We start from the raw sequence: 20,987 nt of genomic DNA, 5'->3' as shown, positions 1-20,987 counted from the left end.
GAAAGATAATAGGTCACCAAGGAGAGACTTGATACCGTATGAGCATATTCAGGGGGAGGAGATCCCCCTCAGACACAGACATAGGGGAGGGGAGTAGGGGGGGGAAGTGGGAGGAAGGGAGGGATGGGAGGATACATGGGATGGGCTAACAACTGAGATGTAATATGTATAAATTAATAAAAATGTATTAAAAAAAAAAGAAAAAAAATAAAAAAAACAATAATTTACAAAATAAAAAAAATAAATCTTTTCACTGAAGTAATGATAAGGAAAAAAAAAAAGAAAGTAAATAAAAATCTTGCTAAGAATTGCGTTCAAATAGTTAAAAAATTCAGTTATTTTGAGAACAATCCAAAATTTTGACTAATAAATATTTTTATATAGCTATGTAAATTAATTATATAATTGATTCTTTCATTCATAGATTTTTATTTACTACAACAGCTATTCAATGACACTGGGTAGAGATTTTAGTAGTGTTGATAACCTCAAATAAATGAACCTCATCTTAGTTCCTGTTTCTGTACAGCATGGACTGTCAAGATGCTGTTGGTATCAAACCTCCTTATGTGGGAGATTGTGGCCTCTGTGCCCATGCATGCCAGTTGGGCTGGACATGGTCAGATGTCTCTAAATGATGAACTTGATGATGCCATCACACTGTCGTATAACATCACTGACCTCACTGCAGAAATGCACAGGATATTTGTAAGTGTCTCGCTTATTTTTGGCTTCTTTACAAAATGGACCACCAAGTCAGAAGTGGGAGAGTGCTATGTTTTTTTTTTTTAGGATGCCTGCGTCAGGAGATTTAGGTAATATATGCCATGCATAAAATAAAGCATGCTTAAGTAATAAGGAGAACAGTCATCAAAGATATTCTTGAAATCTCAAGGAAAATACTAAGTGACAGAACTGTTTGGGAGGTCAGATAGATGTGAGGCGAGAAATGATTATTGAATTATCAAAAATAGGTGAAAATCAGATTCTTAATTCTCCCATTTAATATTTAAGTAGTGCTTATTTTGTAAAGGATACAGCTAGTGAGTGCTAGGGAGATAACGAAGAGATGCTACACAGGTTTGAGGACCTCACGATCCCTATAGTCCACAGAAAGCCAGGAATGATTGCACAAGTCTGTAAGTCAGTTGTACTATGGTGATATGGGGGCTATAACAGGTTAATCCCTGTAAAGGCCAATCCAGGTAGGTTGATGTCTGCTGTGGTGTACAAAAAGAGATGGTGTCTCAAAAAAGATAGAAAGCAAAAACCAAAATTTGAACACAACATCTGATCTCCATACTTGTAATATGTCTTTCTTACACTCTTGTTAATTCACAAAAACCTGAATGTGCATGCGAGTACACACGTGTGTGTGAGAAAGAACACACACACACATACACACACACACATGTACACACACAAATAAAAATATATAATTAACAAATGTATCAATGTTCATGTTATGGATTAATTTACTCATATCCAAACTAAAATGTGTTTTGTTTTGTTTTTTTGCTTTTTTTTTTTTTTACCAGATGGAGGATGTACGATATAGACCAGGCAGATGGTTCCCTGAAAGAGAGCTTATTGGCTGCCAAACATCTGCCCTTGCTATTTTGATGCCTAAAGAGGGAACCCAACAGATGCCGGTAAGTCTGCAGTTTGAGCTTTAAGCTGGTGAATCAAGCAGAGCGCTGGCTTTGCCTTGATGAAGAATAGTTTTGTCTACCACACATGCAGAAGAATGTGGGAGGTATTAATCAAAGAACAATCACATTATGCAGTTAATAAATTGTAAGTAAAATCAAACATTAAATAATGTCATAGAACCATAAGATGTGTGTGCAGATGAACTATTACAAATGCATATACATACGTAGGATTATATGCATAATTTTGTAGGACACTTTGAACTGAATTGCACACATGCTTAAATATATCCACTTTTAGGTATAGGAAATGCAAATACAGTTTAATTAGTTATACATATGAAATGGTCCCATATTTTCTGCTTTGCATATTACTTAACACAAAGAAATCACCTCTTGACTTTCACAATCTTTCTGGTTCTACTGTTCTTTCTAACCTGCAAGTCTATTCCTCAATAAATTATCTGTCTTCTTCCAGGCCTTACTGAAAGTCGGCAGAACAAGGGCTTCCCAGGAAAACACTACAGTTCTCAGGATACAAATATAGCCTCAGTTGTAATGACAACGTTCATGTATCAAACCATCTTCAGTTTATAATTGTTATATTTTCTCCTTTCTGATTCCCTTCTTTAATCAAACACATACGTACTTGAGTTATATCACAATGTCAAAATGTTGGACAATGTGGATCAATGGAATCCAATGTAGTTTTTGTTTTCATTTCAAAAAGCCAAACTACCATACCGCAGCCCGGCAGCATATTATTCAGAGTTTAGCTTCATATATGACCTTGGCAGTGTGCACACACTTGCAGATCAAAGTCTCTTGTGCTTTTTGTCATTCAGTTATTAAAAAGCAATGCTGTTATATTGCTTTTTCACCTGCACATACTCCCACGTAGGCTGCTCAGCAAGAGGCAAGTTGCTCGTTTCATGTAACTTTGAGAAAGCACATATATAAAGGCTTATCTTCAATGAATCTTCCAGTGTCTGAAGGTAAATTAAAAATGAGGCCAGGCATGGTGGCGCATGCCTTTAATCCCAGCACTCGAGAGGCAGAGGCAGGCAGATCGTTGTGAGTTCGAGGCCAGCCTGGTCTACAAAGTGAGTCCAGGACAGTCAAAGCTACACAGAGAAACCCTGTCTAGAAAAACCAAAATAAATAAATAAATAAATAAATAAAAATGAAAAAAATGAGTGCATCAATGAATAATGTTATATTTTACTATAGAAGCATTCCTATGTGAAAACCATTTGGGCCACTTGCCCCAGATGTGTAACACTGTCATCAGTTTTATCGGAGTCAGGTCCTGTAACCATCTTTCTTGGAAAGCCTTGGCTTTTAGTGAAGAAACAAATAAACAACTCAAAGACCATTAATTTCACCAAGAGGACAAAGAGTAGAGTTTCAGAGAGAAACAACAATATTATCAAACATACTATCATTAGAAAAAGTAGTTCGTCGAATAAAACCTACTTAGTGTGCCTAAATCAAACTATAGACAAATGACTATACTTTGAGATTTCAAAAACAACTGATAAATACAAAATTTTTTCACATAAAAATAATAACTGGATATTTTAATTTATTTTCTTTATACATATACCACATGGGCTAACTTTTTTTTATTTCATTAATCTTGATACAATTGTTTAATTATTGGTGTTTAGGGTGTTTTCCTTCTGAAAGAGTTGATGAGTATTCTGGGAACTTGGAAACACCCTCTGTATTACATAGTAACTGAACTGAGTCGTTTGGAGGATGTCCCTCATGACATCATATCGAGAGCCAAAGATATTGAAGCAAAAACCCAAGCACTTCTAGAGGCCCTGAAGAGGATACTCAGCAAGGTATATACTCTTATATTCCTTTGATTTTCTCATACATCATAGAAATGGCCACTGTAGTAAGGAATGAATGCAAAAGTACACTTTTACATAGAAAAAAATAGTCATTCCAGAATCTCAATACAAACTAGATGCTCCATACAGTCTTTTGAGCAACTACTTTTCCTTGACAGGGGGAAAGATTCCTTAACACCATCATCAGTTCACCTGGTCACAGCAATGTCTGGACTACTTGCACCTGAAAGTGTCAGGTGCAGTCCTCACTAAGCCATTAGATGAAGTATGGGACAATAGGTTTAGCTGAAGAATAGAGAAAGGCAGGATGAGGAACGTACGGTCCTACATTGTCACTTGCTAAATTCCATGTCAAGGCAAGCAGGATCTTCTTGCCTGTTTATTTGTCTTATATTTGAGAATATCCATAGTCTGCCACCTACTGAATACAAAAATAATGTATCCAAGAGCTTCTCTTGTAGAATTTTCATGGCCTACCCATCCACCCCACTCTGGCATACATACATAAAAATTCATGCCTTTCTCTGAGACTTTATAATTCTAACTTCATCTCAAGAGTTCACTCAGTGTTTAAAATGAATAACACCAAGTAAATAATAGCAAACAATCAATGAATGTGTATTTCTGGTTAGATTCAGCCTGGATTCCCAGAAAGTGAGGCATACCCTGTCTGGAGAGGACTGGCATCCTTACAGTCACCAGATGAAGAGATTCGCCATCTTGCTTTGTTTAATTTATTCCAGTGCCTGACCAAGGATTCACATAAGGTTTATTTCAATCTCAGGCTCCTGAAGTGCCAACTTGTCTATAACACAGATTGTTAATCTCACAGCCATCCAATTTAATTTTGGGGGGATTATTTTTAATCTGTCTTGTGTTAATCAATTTTTAATTTGTAGCTTTGAATACATTTTTTGGCGTATGAAGAATCCTTCATTAGAAATAAAAATGGACTCTTAAGTCATGTTATTGTCTACGAGACGTTTGTTGACATTTCCTTTTTCCTTGTAATACAAAGTTACCACTAGCATAGAGATGTCACTATCAAAATTTGTTACCATTAAAAGAAGTTTGATTGAAAAGAAAGCAATTCACAGTTTACTTAGAATCACAGCAAATCATTATATGTCACCTCACTAAAGCAGGTAAGAGTGGGATTAATCAATGACTCTACAAAGACTAAGGAAAACCCCAGACACTTTAGAAAAGGCACATTCTCTATAGGGAATATTATTCACTATGAAATGATAAACAGTATTAGTAGTGTGAAATTGTACTATAACCAACTGCTATTCAATTTTTAAACAGTGCAAAAATTGTTAGTTTGCAAAAGTGCAACTGTCTCCTATCATGTTTCCCTGAATTGTCTCCTCAAATTCATGTTGGGCAGCTCCTATGTGTTCTCTTTACTTGTATCTGACAAGGCTTATTTGATCTAGTTTCAAATTCATTGCATTCAAATTATTTAATACATTCATCTTGTCTTCTTCTGGCTCAAGTCGCACATCAAAGAAGAGAGAGGTGATATGTCCCTACAACATTTCTTTTCACCTTCCTGCAACTGAATATATGTTCATTTAATGTCCTTAAAATAGGATAGTAGATTAGGAGAAATGGAAAAATGTCCTATTACTAATTTGTGTGGTCAACTTCAGCATATATTACTGACAAGCTCTCAACTTGAATTGGGACTATTTAAGGCATAAAAATCAAGCACACTCATTCACTACTGAACTCTTCCAGTAATCTCAATCACTTTTCTTCCCTTCCTGTCCATAGAGCATCATAATGGATCTGAAAGTAAAATATGGTATGTGCTATAACTCACTGTATCTATGATTGGGGGAATTAACAAGTATTAGTCTACAACTACATCAGCAACAAGTTGAATTTTAGCTAAGTTCTCTTTAAAAGTTTCTCTACTTTTCCTAAGCATTCCCCTTGTTCTTGCTTAGAACTGGGGAAGTTATGTTTTGAAGGCCTTTGGCACTGTGATCAATTGGTAAAGACTGAACAAGGAAGAACACGGTGAAAGATTCATTGGAGTGTGTGTAAAATGACTCTGGATGTGCTTAAAATCCTTGAGGCATAAGAATTCTAGTTCATTTTATTCCTTTCCATACATCTCTTCCACATGGTCCCAGCATAATGACTTATATTTTGATGGGACAATACATAACCTTCAGAGTACAATGATCTAAAGCCACATTAAACTGTAAATTGATTATACAATTTCACCTTTGAATGTAAAGTTCCATTATCTCAGCAATGGAAAGCTGACTAGTAATATTTTGTTTGTTTTCTTCTTCAAATTTGTGTTTTTTTATCCAAGTCTTATTATCAAGAGATGGTCATCTAACCAGTAATGAAAATAGCTATGTTCTACAACTATTTTTCAAGTATTGTTCCTTTAATTGATAAGCAAAATCACTTTAATATCTTGTAAAATCTTTATTAGTAGCATAATGTTTCTATCCTATCACCTTCCCCACATTCCTAGCAGGCATCCAGATATGGCCCTTCTATATAAAAAGTGTTATGCCACAATCAAGACCAATATGCGTGGAAGGATAAGACAAGGTCTCCAACTATAAAATTCATGAGAACCACTTCACCACTGATACATATAAATTCTTTTACTATATACTACTGTGTATATGGAACTATTTACTACTGTATCTACTACTGTGTAGGCACATAACCTGAAGGAATATGGGTGAGTCCAACAATGGTGACTTCAGCTATAATGTCCATGTGAGAATTCTGTTGAGAAGTATATCTAGTTCAGTTTTTAAAATGCTCCTCTGAATTCCATACTCAAAACCACTCATTTAGCTTAATTTCACAAAGAAAACAGAAAGTGTAAAGGTCAAATTAAGCAAAACAGAACCTTTTAGGAATCTTTTTATGAGTTTTTATTCTGGCCAGCACAAATGAGTTGCAATTATTTTTTAATGTCCTTCATGGTCATGCTGAGAGACTAAAAATAGCTTAACATTGTCATATTAAGTGAATAATGCTTCATCAACAATATGTAAAAATTATAGGCCGTCCAAACTTAGAGATCACCTCGGTAGCAGTTGTTGGCCACTTAACTAATTTGTATTTCCTTGCCTAATTACTCAACTGTGTAGGCAAGTGTTGTACCCACACTGATAAGCAGCCAAGAGAAGCAAACATGACCTCATCAAATGTAATTTCTCACTGAGAAAGACACAATGCAAATGGGATACAAACCCATTGTGAAGTAGATGAGCAGAGTGTGGGGGAGTGTGACCATCAGTGCAAATTTCACTTATGTCAGGCTACTGTGTGTTGTCTCGGATCACAGATCAAGGTTCTGCTCTGTCCTCCAGGATTTAAGTTCCTATTTCATGACGTTAAAACGTCTCTTTCTAGCACATGCTAAACTTAAGGATATACTTCAAGTTGATCTGAACAAGAAAAGTTCCATTTATATAAACTTTTCAATTGAATGAAAGATTTATAAATATTTGCTCAGCAAATTCCTGAAAATTCAGTACATATTGAACACAGTGATTTAATTTTTTTCCCAGGGTATAGAAAGTAAATCTCTCTTTATTGACCAAGTATTACCAGTACTAGGCATTAAGTAATGTATATTATAACATACATATTTCTATTATTGCATTATACCTTATAATTTATACAAAGTTTGAATGAAGAACATAGATATATTGATAACAGAAATGGCTATTCTGAAGCATCTTCCAATCAAGGTAAAAACCACTTAATTTTAATATGTTATATATACATAAGGAAACATGAACTTCGTATAGTCATCAAACAGAATAATATTTTATGTGTATTTAAATCTAAGTCCTTATAATTTTAGAAACAGCCTAGAGTAAAATTATGTCTTTATATACATGGATGAGACTTAGATCAGGGACTAATCAACATTAGGCCTTTTAATATCTGATTGCTGTTTTGTCAAATTACAAATTTTATAATTAAAATTTCACATTAGAATCCTTTCTGGAAGAGTGCAAATTTGGAGATATTCTGAAAGCAAACTAATGATATAAACTATTAAATAAACTCACAATGGTTATCATTATACATCTCCATTTGTACAGATGATTAAGGAAGAAATGATAAGTACTCAAAACGGAAGCAATAAAAATCACAATCAGGCGGGGATAAATATTAATGTGTTATAGTGTAGTTTTTCAGCATTCCAAGACTTTTCAGAGAAAGAATGTTTCTCAAGTGTCCACTTCTATCTGATTAGGGTTTTTCCTTTGATTATACGTATTACCTAGTCTTATTTTTACACACAAAATTTTAGTCTTGTTCGGTGTCATTCTTCCCAGGAAGATGCAAAGGAGAACTAAGATGTTTGGTTAATCATGTGAAAAAAAATAGCTTTTATGATATCCAAGGACCAGAATAACACCTAAATTATACCTGGGAGTAAGTCTAGCCAAGTTAAAAGTCTTTACTTTCAAATTTTAAAGCCCTGAAGCCAAAAGTAGAGAAGATGCTATATTGTAATTGGCAGATTCAGTTTTGTGAAAATAACTACAGTGGCAAAAACAAAAACAAAAACAAAAACAAAAAAACAGTTTGAAGTTTCAATGGTCTTCCTCTCAGAATTTCAGTTTTGTTCTTCCAGGAACAACAACAACAACAACAACAACAACAACAACAACAACAAAAAGCCTGAGAGATGAGACAGGAGTGTATAGTGGATGAGAAAATAAGTTCTATGTGTAATAATAAATATTTACTGAAGTATTGCAATCAAATACATTATTAAATGAAATCATTTAAAAATCAATAAAACAATAAATAAATTTGCAGGTAGGAAATCAATGGGAAAAAGAATGATTCCATTACTAATTAAAGAAAAATGTCCCTCACAGGCTCATGTGCCTGAAGTTATCATACTGCTTTTCAGTTACGCCTCTGTGGTAGGTGGTAGTGCCTTAAAGTCTTTAGTAAGATTTTTTAAAACTATATGTCTCTCTCAGATTAAGACTTTAAACAACCAACTGATTAATGGAAGTAACAGCACAAAGGGAAACAAAAGTAAAAGAAAGAAAAAAAGAAAAGGGGAAACTAAAGAAAGAAAGAGATGGAGAGATTTTTAAAAGTCAATGAAGTGGAAAAAATGGGAAGGAGAACAGGAAAATTAAAAATGAGTGGAGAGTAGGTGAGAGAGGAAAGGAGGGGAGAAGATAGGGAAGGGAAGAAGGGCAAGGGAGAAGCAAAATAGATGAACAGACTACGTGTTTAACTATAATTTTGAATCCAAAAATTGTTTTATGAAATGCCTGAAAGTCTGATACCACTAAGGATTCTAGGAGGAAGCTGACTTCTCCATTGCCATAGCATGAAGCTCATCCTCCTGTGTAAAGAGGAATCATTGCTGGCAATTCAGTAACGTGTGCTGCTTAAGAAAGATTCCTTACCAAGATTTCATCCAAGGATAGCGTGTGTACTTGTAAATTTGAGGATGCCCTTTAAGTGTGATTCTAGGTAGCAAAGGCTGATTTGTAGTTGAAGATGAGTTGTAATAATCACACCCAACAATGGATGGTATGTTCTTCTGGTGTGTCTCTAGGAGACCGCTATAAGTTTCTAGGAAGACAGCCTCACACCACCATTAAGGATCATGTTCCCTTCATTCATGAGAGTTGAGCACTGAGAGCCCTGGATTATACTCTGCACCCCCAGTAGACCACAAGGTAGATGAATCCCTAAGAAATTTGTTGCTTCAAGAATTGAATAGTAAATTTCCAGAAAGTGAATATTATGTACAGACGAATTCACAAAAATGACACATAAAAATATAGAAGGATACAAACAACACTCTTAGATTAAATAAATGACTCTTCATTAAAAGATCTCTTACCAAAGCCATCAGGATAACAAGGATATAATATTTTTATGGTCACAAGTACCACAGTATAGACATTCACATCTTTTTTCAAATTAAAATGTAAACAAGCAAGTTCCTTAACCTTCTGAACATTTTTCCACAAAGCAAGAATTCTCCTGAAAAGCACAGATCAGTATTGAGTTTTCTTTTTCACAACAGCAATTTTCAATAATGTCCTATAAGCAGCAAAATAGCCTTTTCTGCATGAAAATCGACTGTCACAACCACAATTCATTTGCTTAATAGAGTCAAATAAAGGAAAGAAACACTGGGAACCATCTTTAGGCTATTATTGGTGCTCCAAAACTTGCATGATACACTGACCTCGAAATGTACCTACATTTTAAAACAAAATATTTTCAGTTATATTTACTTTCTATCTTTTTATTTTTATTCCTTAAATTTATTGGCTTATCCACTTTAATATTTATTGCAGGCCCTCCCTCCTTTCCTCCCTGTCCTACCCTCTTCCTCCTTTCCCAACACCCCTTCTCAGCAAAGGGGAGCAACCCCTCACTGACAATCCCCAATATATCGAGTCTCATCAGGATTAAGGGCATCCTCATCCACTGAAGCCTGACAAGGCAGTCTGGTGATTCAAAAGCAGACAATAGAGTGCATGTCACGGACAGCTCAGCTGCACTTGCTAGGGGCCCACAAGAAGATCAATCTGTCCACTAACTACATATGTGTAGGGGACCTAGATCCAGTATATAGACTCCCTTTGGTTGGTGCTTAGGTCTGTAGGAACTCACATAGTCCTTTGTCAGTTGACTATGTTGGTCTTGTTGTGGAGTTCTTGTTTCCCCCAAGTTCCTCTGTCCTTCCTCCAACTATTCCACAAGACTCGCCAAGCTCCACCTAGAGTTTGATTGTGGATCTCAACATCTGTCTCTATCCACTGATCAGTGTAGCCTCTCAGGGGACACTTATGCTAGTCACCTGTTTGCAAGTATAGCTGAGTATCATTAATAGTGTCAGGGGTTGGCTCTCCTGCATAGGGTAGGTCTCACATGGGGCTAGTCATTGTTTGGCTCTTCCCTAGGTCTCTACTCCACCTTTATCCTTGCAAGGTAAATTTGGGATCAAAGAATTTGTGAGTAGATTCGTTGATGTCCCTATCCCTCCATTGGAAGTCCTACCTGGCTGTAACAGGTGGCCAGTTCAGCCTCCCACTAGGAGTCTCAGCTAGATTTATGCTATATCCTTCCAGGAGCCTACCTGTCTAGGGTTTCCATCTTGTCTCAGTTATGCCACCTCATCTATCGGTTTCTTGCTCTTGAGTGGGGTACATGCCTTTAATATCTTTAATTTCACCACTTTGGAGGCAAAGTCAAATGGATCTCTATGATCTACAGAGCAAGTTCCAGGACTGCCACAGCTACACAGAGTAATCCTGTCTGGAAAAAAGAACAAAAACAAAGAAACAAAAATTACTACAACAACAACAACAACAAATCAAAAAACAAAACCTAACCACCATGGTAATCTGTCTGGCTTAATGGTCTCCTGACCTTCTGCGCCATTCCATACACCCATTATTCCATCAGGCAGCAAGTCCAAGCATCTGACCTAATCTCCTACTGAACACAGTCTCTGAGAGGACATCTATGTTGAGCTAATATCCACTTATGAGAGAGTATATACCATGCATGTCTTGCTGGGTCTGTGTTACATCACTCAGGATGATTATATCTAGTTCCATTCATTGGTCTGCAGATTTGAAGATTGACTTGTTTTGATACCCGAGTAGTATTTCGTTGTGTATATGTACCACAGTTTCTTTCTCCATTCTTCAGTTGAAGGACATCTAGGTTGTATCCAGATTCTGGCTATTACAAATAAAGCTGCTGTGAACATCGTTGAACAAATATTATTGCTATATGATGGAGCGTTTTTTGGATATATGCCTAGAAGTGTTATGGTGAGCACTGGTGGCAGCACGATTCCAAATTTTCTGAGAAAGTGACAGATTGATTTCCAAAGAGGTTGTAGAAGTTTGCACTCCCACCAGCAATAGAGGAGTGTTCCCTTTTCTTCACATGCTTGTCTCCATGTGCTGTCACTTGAGATTTTGATCTTAACCATTCGAGTAGGTGTAAGATGGAATCTCAGAGTCATGCTGATTTGCATTTTCCTGATGACTAAGGGTGTTGAGCATTTATTTAGATGTTTCTTGGTCATTTGGTATTCCTCAGTTGAAAATTCTTTGTTTAGCTCTATACCCCATTTTTCCTTTTCTTTATTAATTTATTTAGATTATATCTCAATTGTTATCCCTTGCTTGTCTCCTCCCATTCCTCCCTCCTTCCGTCTTTTACCCTATTCCCCTCCCCTATGTCTGTGACAGAATGGGATCTCCTCTCTCACCATATGGTCATAGCCTATCAAGTCTCATCTTGGTAGCCTTCCTATTTTTTTCTCAGAGTGCTACCATGCCTCTCCACCAAGGGGAAGTGATCAAATATGGGGCACCAGACTTCATGTCAGAATCAGTCCCTACTCTCCACACAACTGTGGATAATGTCCTGTCCCTTGGCTAGAGCTGAGTAGGGGTTCAATATTTACTGCATGTATTGTCCTTGGTTGGTGCAGCAGTTTGAGCAGACACCCCTGGGTCCAGATCCACCTATCATGATTTATCCCATTTTTTAATTGGATTATTTGGTTTAGTGGTGTTCAATTTTCTGAGTTCTTTATATATTTTGAATATCAGCCCTTTATTCAGATATTGGGTTAGTGAAGATTTTCTCCCAGTCTGTAGGCTATTGTTTTGTTCTGATGACAGTGTTCTTTGCCTTCGAGAACATTTTCAGTTTCATGAGGTCCCATTTTTTAATTGTGGATCTTACAGCCTGAGCTACTGGTGTTCTCTTCAAGAAGTGATCTCCTCTACCAATGAGTTCAAGGCTCTTCCCATTTTTTATTCTAACATATTTAATCTGCCTGGTTTTATGGTGAGGACTTTAATACACTTGGACTTTAATTCTGTGCAGGGTGATGAATATGGATCTAGTTGCATTTTTCTATAAGTGGACATCCAGTTAAACCAGCACCATCTTTGAAAATTCTATTTTTTATCCACTGTATGGATTTCCCTTCTTTGTCAAAAACCAAGAGTCCATATGTGTGTGGGTTTATTTCTGGGTATCATTTCAATTTCATTGATCAACCATCCTATTTCTATGTCACTACCATGCTGTTTTTATTACAATTGCTCTATAGTAAAGCTTGAGATCAGGTGATTCCTCCTGAAATTCTTTTAATGTACAGGGTTGTGTTAGCTATTCTGGTTTTTGGTTTTGTTTTGTTTTGTTCATATGAAGTTGAGAATTGATCTTTCAAGGTCTGTAAAGAATTATGTAGATATTTTGATAGAATTGCATTGAATCTGTAGATTGTTTTTGGTAAGATGGCCATTTTTACTATGTTTATCCTCCCAGTCCACAAGCATGGGAAATCATATCATCTTCTGATATCTTCTTCAAATTCTTTCTTCAGAGATTTGAAATTTTTTTCATACAAGTCTTTCACTTGCTTGGTTAGAGATACAACAAGATTTTTATATTATATTGTATTTTATATTGTAAAGGGTGTAGTTTCTCTAATTTCTTTCTCAGCCATTTGTAGTTTATGTACAGGGGGGCTATTGATTGTTATGAATTAATCTTGTATCTGGCCACTTTGCTGAAGGTATTTATCAGCTGTAATAGTTCTCTGGTGGAATTTTTGGTGTCACTTATAAACACTAGCTTATCATCTGCAAATAGCAATACTTTAACTTCCTCCTTTCCTATGTGAATACCATTGATCTACTTTTGTTGTCTTATTGCTCTAGCTAGAACTTTAAGTACTATATTGAATAGATGTACAGAGAGTAGGCAGCCTTGTCTAGCTCCTGATTTTAATGGAATTTCATTGAGTTACTCTCCATTTAATTTGATTTTTGCTATTGGCTTGCTGAATATAACCTTTATTATGTTAGGTATATACCTCATAGTACTGATCTCTTCAAGTTATTAAACATGCATGTATGTTGGATTTTTGTCAAATGCCTTTTGAGCATCTAAGGATATGAGAGATGATCATCTGTCTTTTTTCTTTCAGTTTGTTTATATGATGGATTGCTTTGATGGATTTTTGTACAATGAGTCATCCCTGCATGCCTGGGATGAAGCCTACTTGGTCATGGTGAATAATATCATTAATGTGATTTTGGTTTAAGTTTGCAAATATTTTATTAAATATTTTTGCACCAATGTTCCTAAGAGAAATTGGTCTGATTCTCTTTCTTTATTGTATCTTTGTGTGGTTTAGGTATCAAGATGACTGTAGCCTCATAGAATCAGTTCAGTTATATTCCTTTTGTTTCTATGTTGTGGAATGATTTGAAGAGCATTGGTATTAGCTCTTCTTTGAAGGTCTGGTAAATTTTTGTGCTCAAATCATCTGTCCCTGGGCTGCTTTGTTGTTGATGTTGGCAGGCTTTTGATGACTTCTTATATATCATTAGAAGATATATGAAAATGTAATTTGTTTACCTGATTTTGCTTCAACTTTGGTAAGAGATTATCCACAAAATTGTCCATTTCATTTAGATTTTCAAATTTTGTGGCATACAGGCTTTCGAAATAAGACCTAATGAGTCTTTGGATTTTCTCAGTGTCTGTTGTTATGTTTCCTTTTTAATTTCTGATTTTGTTGATTTGGGTAGTGTCTCTGCCTTTTTGTTATTTTGGCTAAGGGTTTGTCTATCTTGTTGATTTTCTCAAAGAACCAGCCCTTGGCGTCATTGATTCCTTGAAGTGGTCTTTTTGTTTCTAATTTATTGATTTAAGCCATGAGTTTGAGCATTTCTAGCCATCTACTCCTCTTTGGTGTGTCTCCTTCTTTTTTCCCCTAGGGATTCCAAATATGCCATTAACTTCCTTGTATGAGATGTTTCCAACCTGTTTATGAAGGCACTTAATGCTATGAACATTCCTCTTAGCACTTTCTAGGTATTGCATACATTTGGGTATGTTGTACCTTCCTTTTCATTGAATTTTAGGAAGTCCCTAACTTTTTCTTCAATTCTTCTCTGACTCAATTATCATTGAGTAGAGAGTTGCTCAGTTCCCAAGTGTGTGTAATCTTTTTGTTATTTTTATTTTTATTGATGTCCAGCTTTACTTCATGGTGGTCAGATTTTATACAAGGTATTATTTTAATCTTCTCTTATCTGTTGAGGCTTGCATTGTGATCTCTCATGTATTCAATTTTGGAGGAGATTCCATGAGGTTCTGAGAAGAACCTGTGTTTTCCTGTGTAGCTTCCTTGAGTTGGAGTTTTCGTTCTAGTATCTTCTGTAGGGCTGGATTTATGGATAAGTATTGTTTAAATTTGGTTTTGTTATAAGAGATCTTGTTTTCTCCATCCATGGCTATTGAAAATTTTGCTAGGTATAGTAGTCTGAACTGGCATCTGTTGTCTTTCAGGGTTTGCAAGACATCTGCCCAGGCCCTTCTGGCTATTATGGTCTCTGATGAAGAGTCAGGTGTGATTCTGATAGGTTTATCTTGTATGTTATTTTCCCTATTTCCCTTGTTGCTTTTGAACATTTTTTCTTTGTTTTGTACCCTTAGTGTTTTGATTATTATGTGACAAAACTATTTTATTTTCTGGTCTCCTCTATTTGGTGTTTTGTAGAATTCTTATGAGTTTATAAGCTTCTCTTTCTTTAAATTGAAGAAATTTTCTTTTATGGTTTTGTTGAAAATATTTTCTGGGCCCTGGAGCCAAGCATCTTCTCTTTCTTTAATTCCTATTATCCTTTCATCTTTTCATGGAATCCTTGATTTCTTGGATGATTTGTGTCAGGAAGATTTTAGATTTAACATTTTCTTTCATGGTTGCATCAAAATCTTCCATTGTATCTTCTATACTGAGATTCTTTCCTCCATCTCTTGGATTTTGATTGAGATGCTTACCCCTGTGGTTCCTGTTTTCTGCCCTAAGTTCTCTCCTTCCAGGCTTTGCCCGTTTTGTGCTTTGATTACTGTTTTCATTTTCATCTTCAGATCTTCAATCATTTTACTGATTTCCTTCACCTGATTGTTTGTATTTTCTTGAATTTCCTTCTATTGACTTCTTCATTTCCTCTCTATACGACTCTCTCATATCCTTTCTAAGAGCCTCAATCTGGGTGCCTGTATTTTCTTGTATTTGTTTATGAATTTTATTCATTTCTTTCATTATCATCTTCATTAGGAAATATTTAGGTCATTCTAATGTGTTTCAGATGTGTTAGAGTTTCCAGGGGTGATTGCTTTGGGGTCACTGGGTTCTGGAGATGCCATAATATTTTGCCTTTTATTTGTTGTGTTTTAACTCTAGCTTTAGCCATCTCACCTTTTCTGGCATTGGGTGGTAGTTTCTGTTGTCCTATATTGGCCATTGAGAGCAGCTTGTAGGTGAGTGGCTATAGGTTGAGACCCCTCATCTGTGGGGATCAAGGAATTCTTTTGGTGGATAAGGCAGCTGACCTGAGATCACACATGGGAGCTTTTTGTGAACCATCTGGGTGGCCTAAGGTCAGATCTACCTACTTTCTCTACGATGGTGTCTCTCTCAACAGGGAGACTCACAGACACTGGTGTTTTGTAGCCCATAGTTCCTTCTGAGACACCGAACACTGGTGTTGGGTGCCCTACCTGGTATGAAGCTAGTCTCTGGAGCCCATGCCCATGCCTGTATTTACCCTGGAACTTTCTGTGTATTGGCTGGGTGGCTCAAGGCCAGACTTGATCTTGCTCCACACAGTGTATCCCCCTCTCATGTGGGGATCACCAACACTGTAGTTCTTAGTTTGGTCCTAAGGTCCCTGTGGAGTCACTGCTGTCCCACTAATCAGACTTGTGTTTCTTAGGTGCCGCCATCTTAAGCACACTAATGCATTAAAAAAATGAAATAAAAAATCATTATAAGAGAATTGAGGTACCAATTTGCCCAAGTACAGAAAAAAAGGAAGTTGTTATATTTTTATTTCCTGAATTTCAGATATTATAATGTATTTTGAAAATCCCTGAGGAATCTTTCTGTTCTGATCCCTAATTATACAATGGGAGCATATTTGTGTTATATCTTTTGTCAGCATTGTGTAAGCCAAAAATATTGCAAATAGACTTTTCTAAAAATTTTGCTTTGTAGGTATATTAACAAGAAAAAATAATAATGGTGATGCAGTTAATTTAGCAAAAAGAAACATAAATAAAAGCTTGCATTTACATAAATCCAAGCTCATTACACTTTATACATTGGTGAAGAATCTGAAAGGATCCTAAAGACATCTGTTAAAGAATCTGTGAGAATGTATATACCTCTAGAGAAAGGGATTCCTGAGAAACATATGCTTATTGAATTGAATCCAGGAGATCATCATGATCCTGAGATCAGAGTTATATTCCCAAAAGATATTGGACAGTCATGCTTCTGAAGTCCCTCTTGCATCTGTATCTTCTTTTGAATGCACACCAGAAATAACTGGTTGGCCTAACCACCTTAGGCAAAACTTACTCTCTTTCAACAACAAGAGGAAATTTGAATGGCATTGAAATGGAAGAATGCTCTATGTTGACTGGCTGCCAGAATCTGGAAGCCACTGTGGAGGTGAATTTTGGAGAATTCTTACCTGTTAAAGTTATTTTCATAAAATGTTTGTTGTTGTTATTGTTGTTGCTTTGCCTTGCTCACTGGATCTTGACCTGTTGCTCACTTTGGGATGTCATTTGGTCCACAAGTGTTTGCTACTCTGGCCTGCAAGAGTCATACCTGCAAGAAACTCTTCTCAAAGGGATTTCGCTTCCTCTGTAGACTAGGAAAGTCTGGCTTTGTAAGGCTTGCTTATGTTAAAGAGCCACTGTTTTTCTTTTACCTAAATAAGCTGCTTCTCTGGGGTGTTGTGTGTGGGTCAACTTTCATTTTCTGCAACTGGTTGGAGGTCTTGCTGCTCTGGAGGGCTGTCTCCTAATCAGGAATATGTGTCCTCCTGCTTTAGAAACTGCTGTTGCTCTATTTCTAAGCAACAGAACTAAGAAATTGTTCTATACTTTTACTCTTTATGTAAGTTCTTGCTAGATTACAATATATTCTGCTCAATTTGGTATGTCATTTGTTATAGTTATTTTTCTAAAACTATGTTTGTTTCTCAATTTATCTCTTAACCTAGGTAACACACAAATAATTGGGACTACTTTATATTTGTTTAATAATAAGATTCACAGAGCAAGAAGTGAGTGGTTATTACTCTAATATTAATTCCTTAAGCTAGTTTGTCTCAGTACCAACACACATCTGAGTGATGCATGCACTCTGTAGCTTTCTTGGGCTCCATCTCTATCCATTTCTTGGACCTCTGCCTGTGGCCAAATCCTCTGGCTCTATCACCTACTTCCTTGTTTAACTCCTTCTCCCCTGCTTGATAGGAATTAAAACCATATTCTCTGGCTTGCTCAGGGATGGGCTATAAACTGTTTTATTGGCACACAAGGGGGGGGGTAATTGGAGAACAGAGTTTATACAACACTGAGACAAGAGATTCTCAGATTAAGGCTTGCCACTAGATATGGGAGAGATAGCAGTTGATTTATACAATAACCTTATGCCAACAGACACAGTGGTACTGTAGTTAAAAGTGCTAATCCTAACAGTGAGTGTATAAATATATACCCACCAGGGAAATGATGGCACAATTGTTTTTGATGCAATAAACTTGTGCTGTAATTAAGACCAATTCCAAGGAAAGAGTCCATACTTAATATTTTAAATGTGCAGTCATTGATTTGAGAGGATACAAGATCTAGACCTAAAGGAGTTTTTTCTTAAGTATATCTGCTGTCTTTCAAACTGACTTCTAAGTATCTAAATTAAGCAGGGTGATTATTATAACTGTCAGCTTAGTTTATAGAGAATCACTTTTCACAATAGTCAGTTACTATTGGCAAACATTCATGCTAACACTATGGATAATTTACTAATGTTGTGGCATGGTGGTCAAATATTCAATAAAGAATACCTCTCTGTCCATAAACATAATGAAAGAGATGATAGGAAAAAATAAGAGTCTAAGGAAAAGGAAGTAATTATGAACAACAATTATCTCCTGGTCTGTCAGGACCATCTGTCATTAGGAAGCTAAGATGGCTTCAGAAGTATAAAAAAAAAATTTGGACAAGAATCAACACATAGGAATGAGAAAAAAAATCATCTGGAAACAGAAGGTATGTGGTAATACAACAGTTAACATTCCCTGAACTTAGACAACAATTTTCTCTTATGTACGTGACTCTTTGCTATAGCATGGCTATGCATGCTCTTGGGGCTGTCTGCTATAATAAATAGGAGGAGAAAGCTAGCTGAATGTATGACTTCAGTGAAGCAGATACCCAGAATCAGCACTCATCCTGCCTGGGAACTCCTCAGCAATGAAGCTGCCGTTGAGTCAACTTCACTTCTGTAAGTTTTTCTCCCCTATGCCTCTCTGAGTAAAAGAATTCAGTTCAGTGATTCATTGGGTTTGGTTTAATGGAATTCTTAGTAATCTTTGATATTCAATCTGGCATGAATAGATATTTATTCATTGTTTATCAGGAAAAGAACACAGCATAGACTTTTGAATATCTTTTAAAAATATTTTCTTGAAATCAACTATACAAGGGGCCACAAGAAAATTGTATTAGTAGTTTCAACATCCTTTAGCTTGAGACTTGTTGTAATCTTCAATGATAATCTGAGTTGTCATCTATGGTGATGTGAGAGAAGGAGGGGGGAAGTGTTACTGGTATAAGTAGAAATGATGGGGATCATTGAACAGCTCCCAATACATAGGATACCTTCCAGAACAAATACAACAGACCCAAAGGACAATGTTTTGTAGTTTGTGACACTGGAAATTATTGAGTATAAAGTCAGCAGGTCCAACTCATCTTATCTCAAGGCAGAAGAAACAAACTTTTGATTGTCAGTATTATATATAAGGTTTTTTTGGGGGGGATAAATCTCAAAAAATATTAAGGTCTGCAACATGAGGTAGATCAAGATGGCAGATTGTGTCTTATTTTGTTTTCCAGTTTAGCACAAGCCAATTGATATCATAAAGAGAAGAGCAAGTGTTTGCTGACAAAGTGGCAAATTTTATAGTCCAGTTTCCTATAAAAATGAGATCATGACAGAAGATATTTTTAAAACTAAAATAGGAGGGCATTTTTATGTTTTTAATATTTCTTGAGATTTTCTGTCTGAGTATTGCGTCTTATCATTCACCCAATATTTCAAAAATCCTATCCCATGGTTCCTCTCAAATTGAAGGCCCTTCTCTTTTCCTCAGTAATTACCATTGTATAGCTTCCCCTTACTGTAAGATGTTCCCTCAGCTTTCCATGTAAAGATAATGTTCTGACTCCTATTGAGCAGCAGTTTTTGAGGTTGAAACTAACCCTCATCATTGCCAAAACTTTTTAAAAAGTTTTTTTTATTTTTATATTAAATATTTTTAAAATATACATTTATATTATGACATACAAATAAATAAATAACAAATAGCAAGAAGAACCACAAAACAATCAGGAATTATATAAATGTTATATTAATAGTCTTCAGTCCTTTGTATTTATTCCCAAAACTTTTAAAAGTGAGTGTTTTAGAGAAAAGAAAAAAGTATATCAAATCAAGATTCAAAATATCATAAAATGCTGCTATAATATCATAGTGACACAATTATTCTTTCTACATAATGATATTCGCCTCTGGAACATTTACACTACGGAATACTACTCGGCTATTAAAAACAAGGGAATCCTGAAATTTGCATGTAAATGAATAGAAATGATCATCCTGAGTGAGTTAACACAGACTCAGAAAGATTCACATAGTATATACTCATTTATAAAAGGACACTAGTCCAAAAAGAATGTCTCCTGAAAGTGTTCACTTACCAGGAGATAGGGGTAGATGCGGGGACTTCCTGTTGTGACTCTAGGTGAGAGAAGCATGGGAGAACGGGGAAATAGAAGGATGGAGAGAGTCCTACAAACTTGCAAGAAAAATATTGTGATTGGCAGATTTGGGCCCAGTTGGGTCTGCTCAAACTACTATACCAACCAAGCACAATACATGCTATCTAAATCGCAAAGATCTGCTTGTTTTGGCCTCCTATGTGCTGGATTTAAGGTGATTGTCAGTGTGCCAAGCTAACCAATATAATATCTAACTGAATTTTAAGTATATCTCCTTAACCAAGAGATAAGTATATCTCTCAATGATTATCAAAGAAGCTCTTTCTTTTTACCAAAGGAGATCATCACAGAAAACCACAACAGAGCACACTGCAGAGAACAGTTTACTGTAATGTGTCCATGCCCAATTAATATATATATATCTTCACATGCAAGATTCAAGGTAAATTTCAGAATAGGGGCAGAATGATTGTAATAGCTAGGAACAAAGATGCTTTCTGTGGAGACTGGGTCTTTGTGAACATAAATTCTCAACATTATGGTACTCTAAACAACACCCAGATAAGAACAATAG

General features: G+C 36.0%; 1 protein-coding gene across 1 annotated transcript; it reads left to right on the top strand.

The window, feature by feature from the left end:
- Positions 1-543: 543 nt before the first annotated feature.
- LOC311605857 (prolactin-6A1-like) lies at positions 544-4,338 on the top strand (the record flags this gene model as incomplete). Its single annotated transcript, XM_084796714.1, has 4 exons — positions 544-708; positions 1,539-1,652; positions 3,323-3,502; positions 4,147-4,338. 4 exons carry the CDS (start codon positions 544-546, stop codon positions 4,336-4,338), a joined length of 651 nt encoding a protein of 216 aa, XP_084652840.1.
- Positions 4,339-20,987: the final 16,649 nt, after the last annotated feature.

Source organism: Acomys minous (assembly GCF_964271855.1).
Source record: "Acomys minous genome assembly, chromosome: 9".
Lineage (NCBI taxonomy): Eukaryota > Metazoa > Chordata > Mammalia > Rodentia > Muridae > Acomys > Acomys minous.
This window is presented reverse-complemented; position numbering and strand designations above follow the sequence as displayed.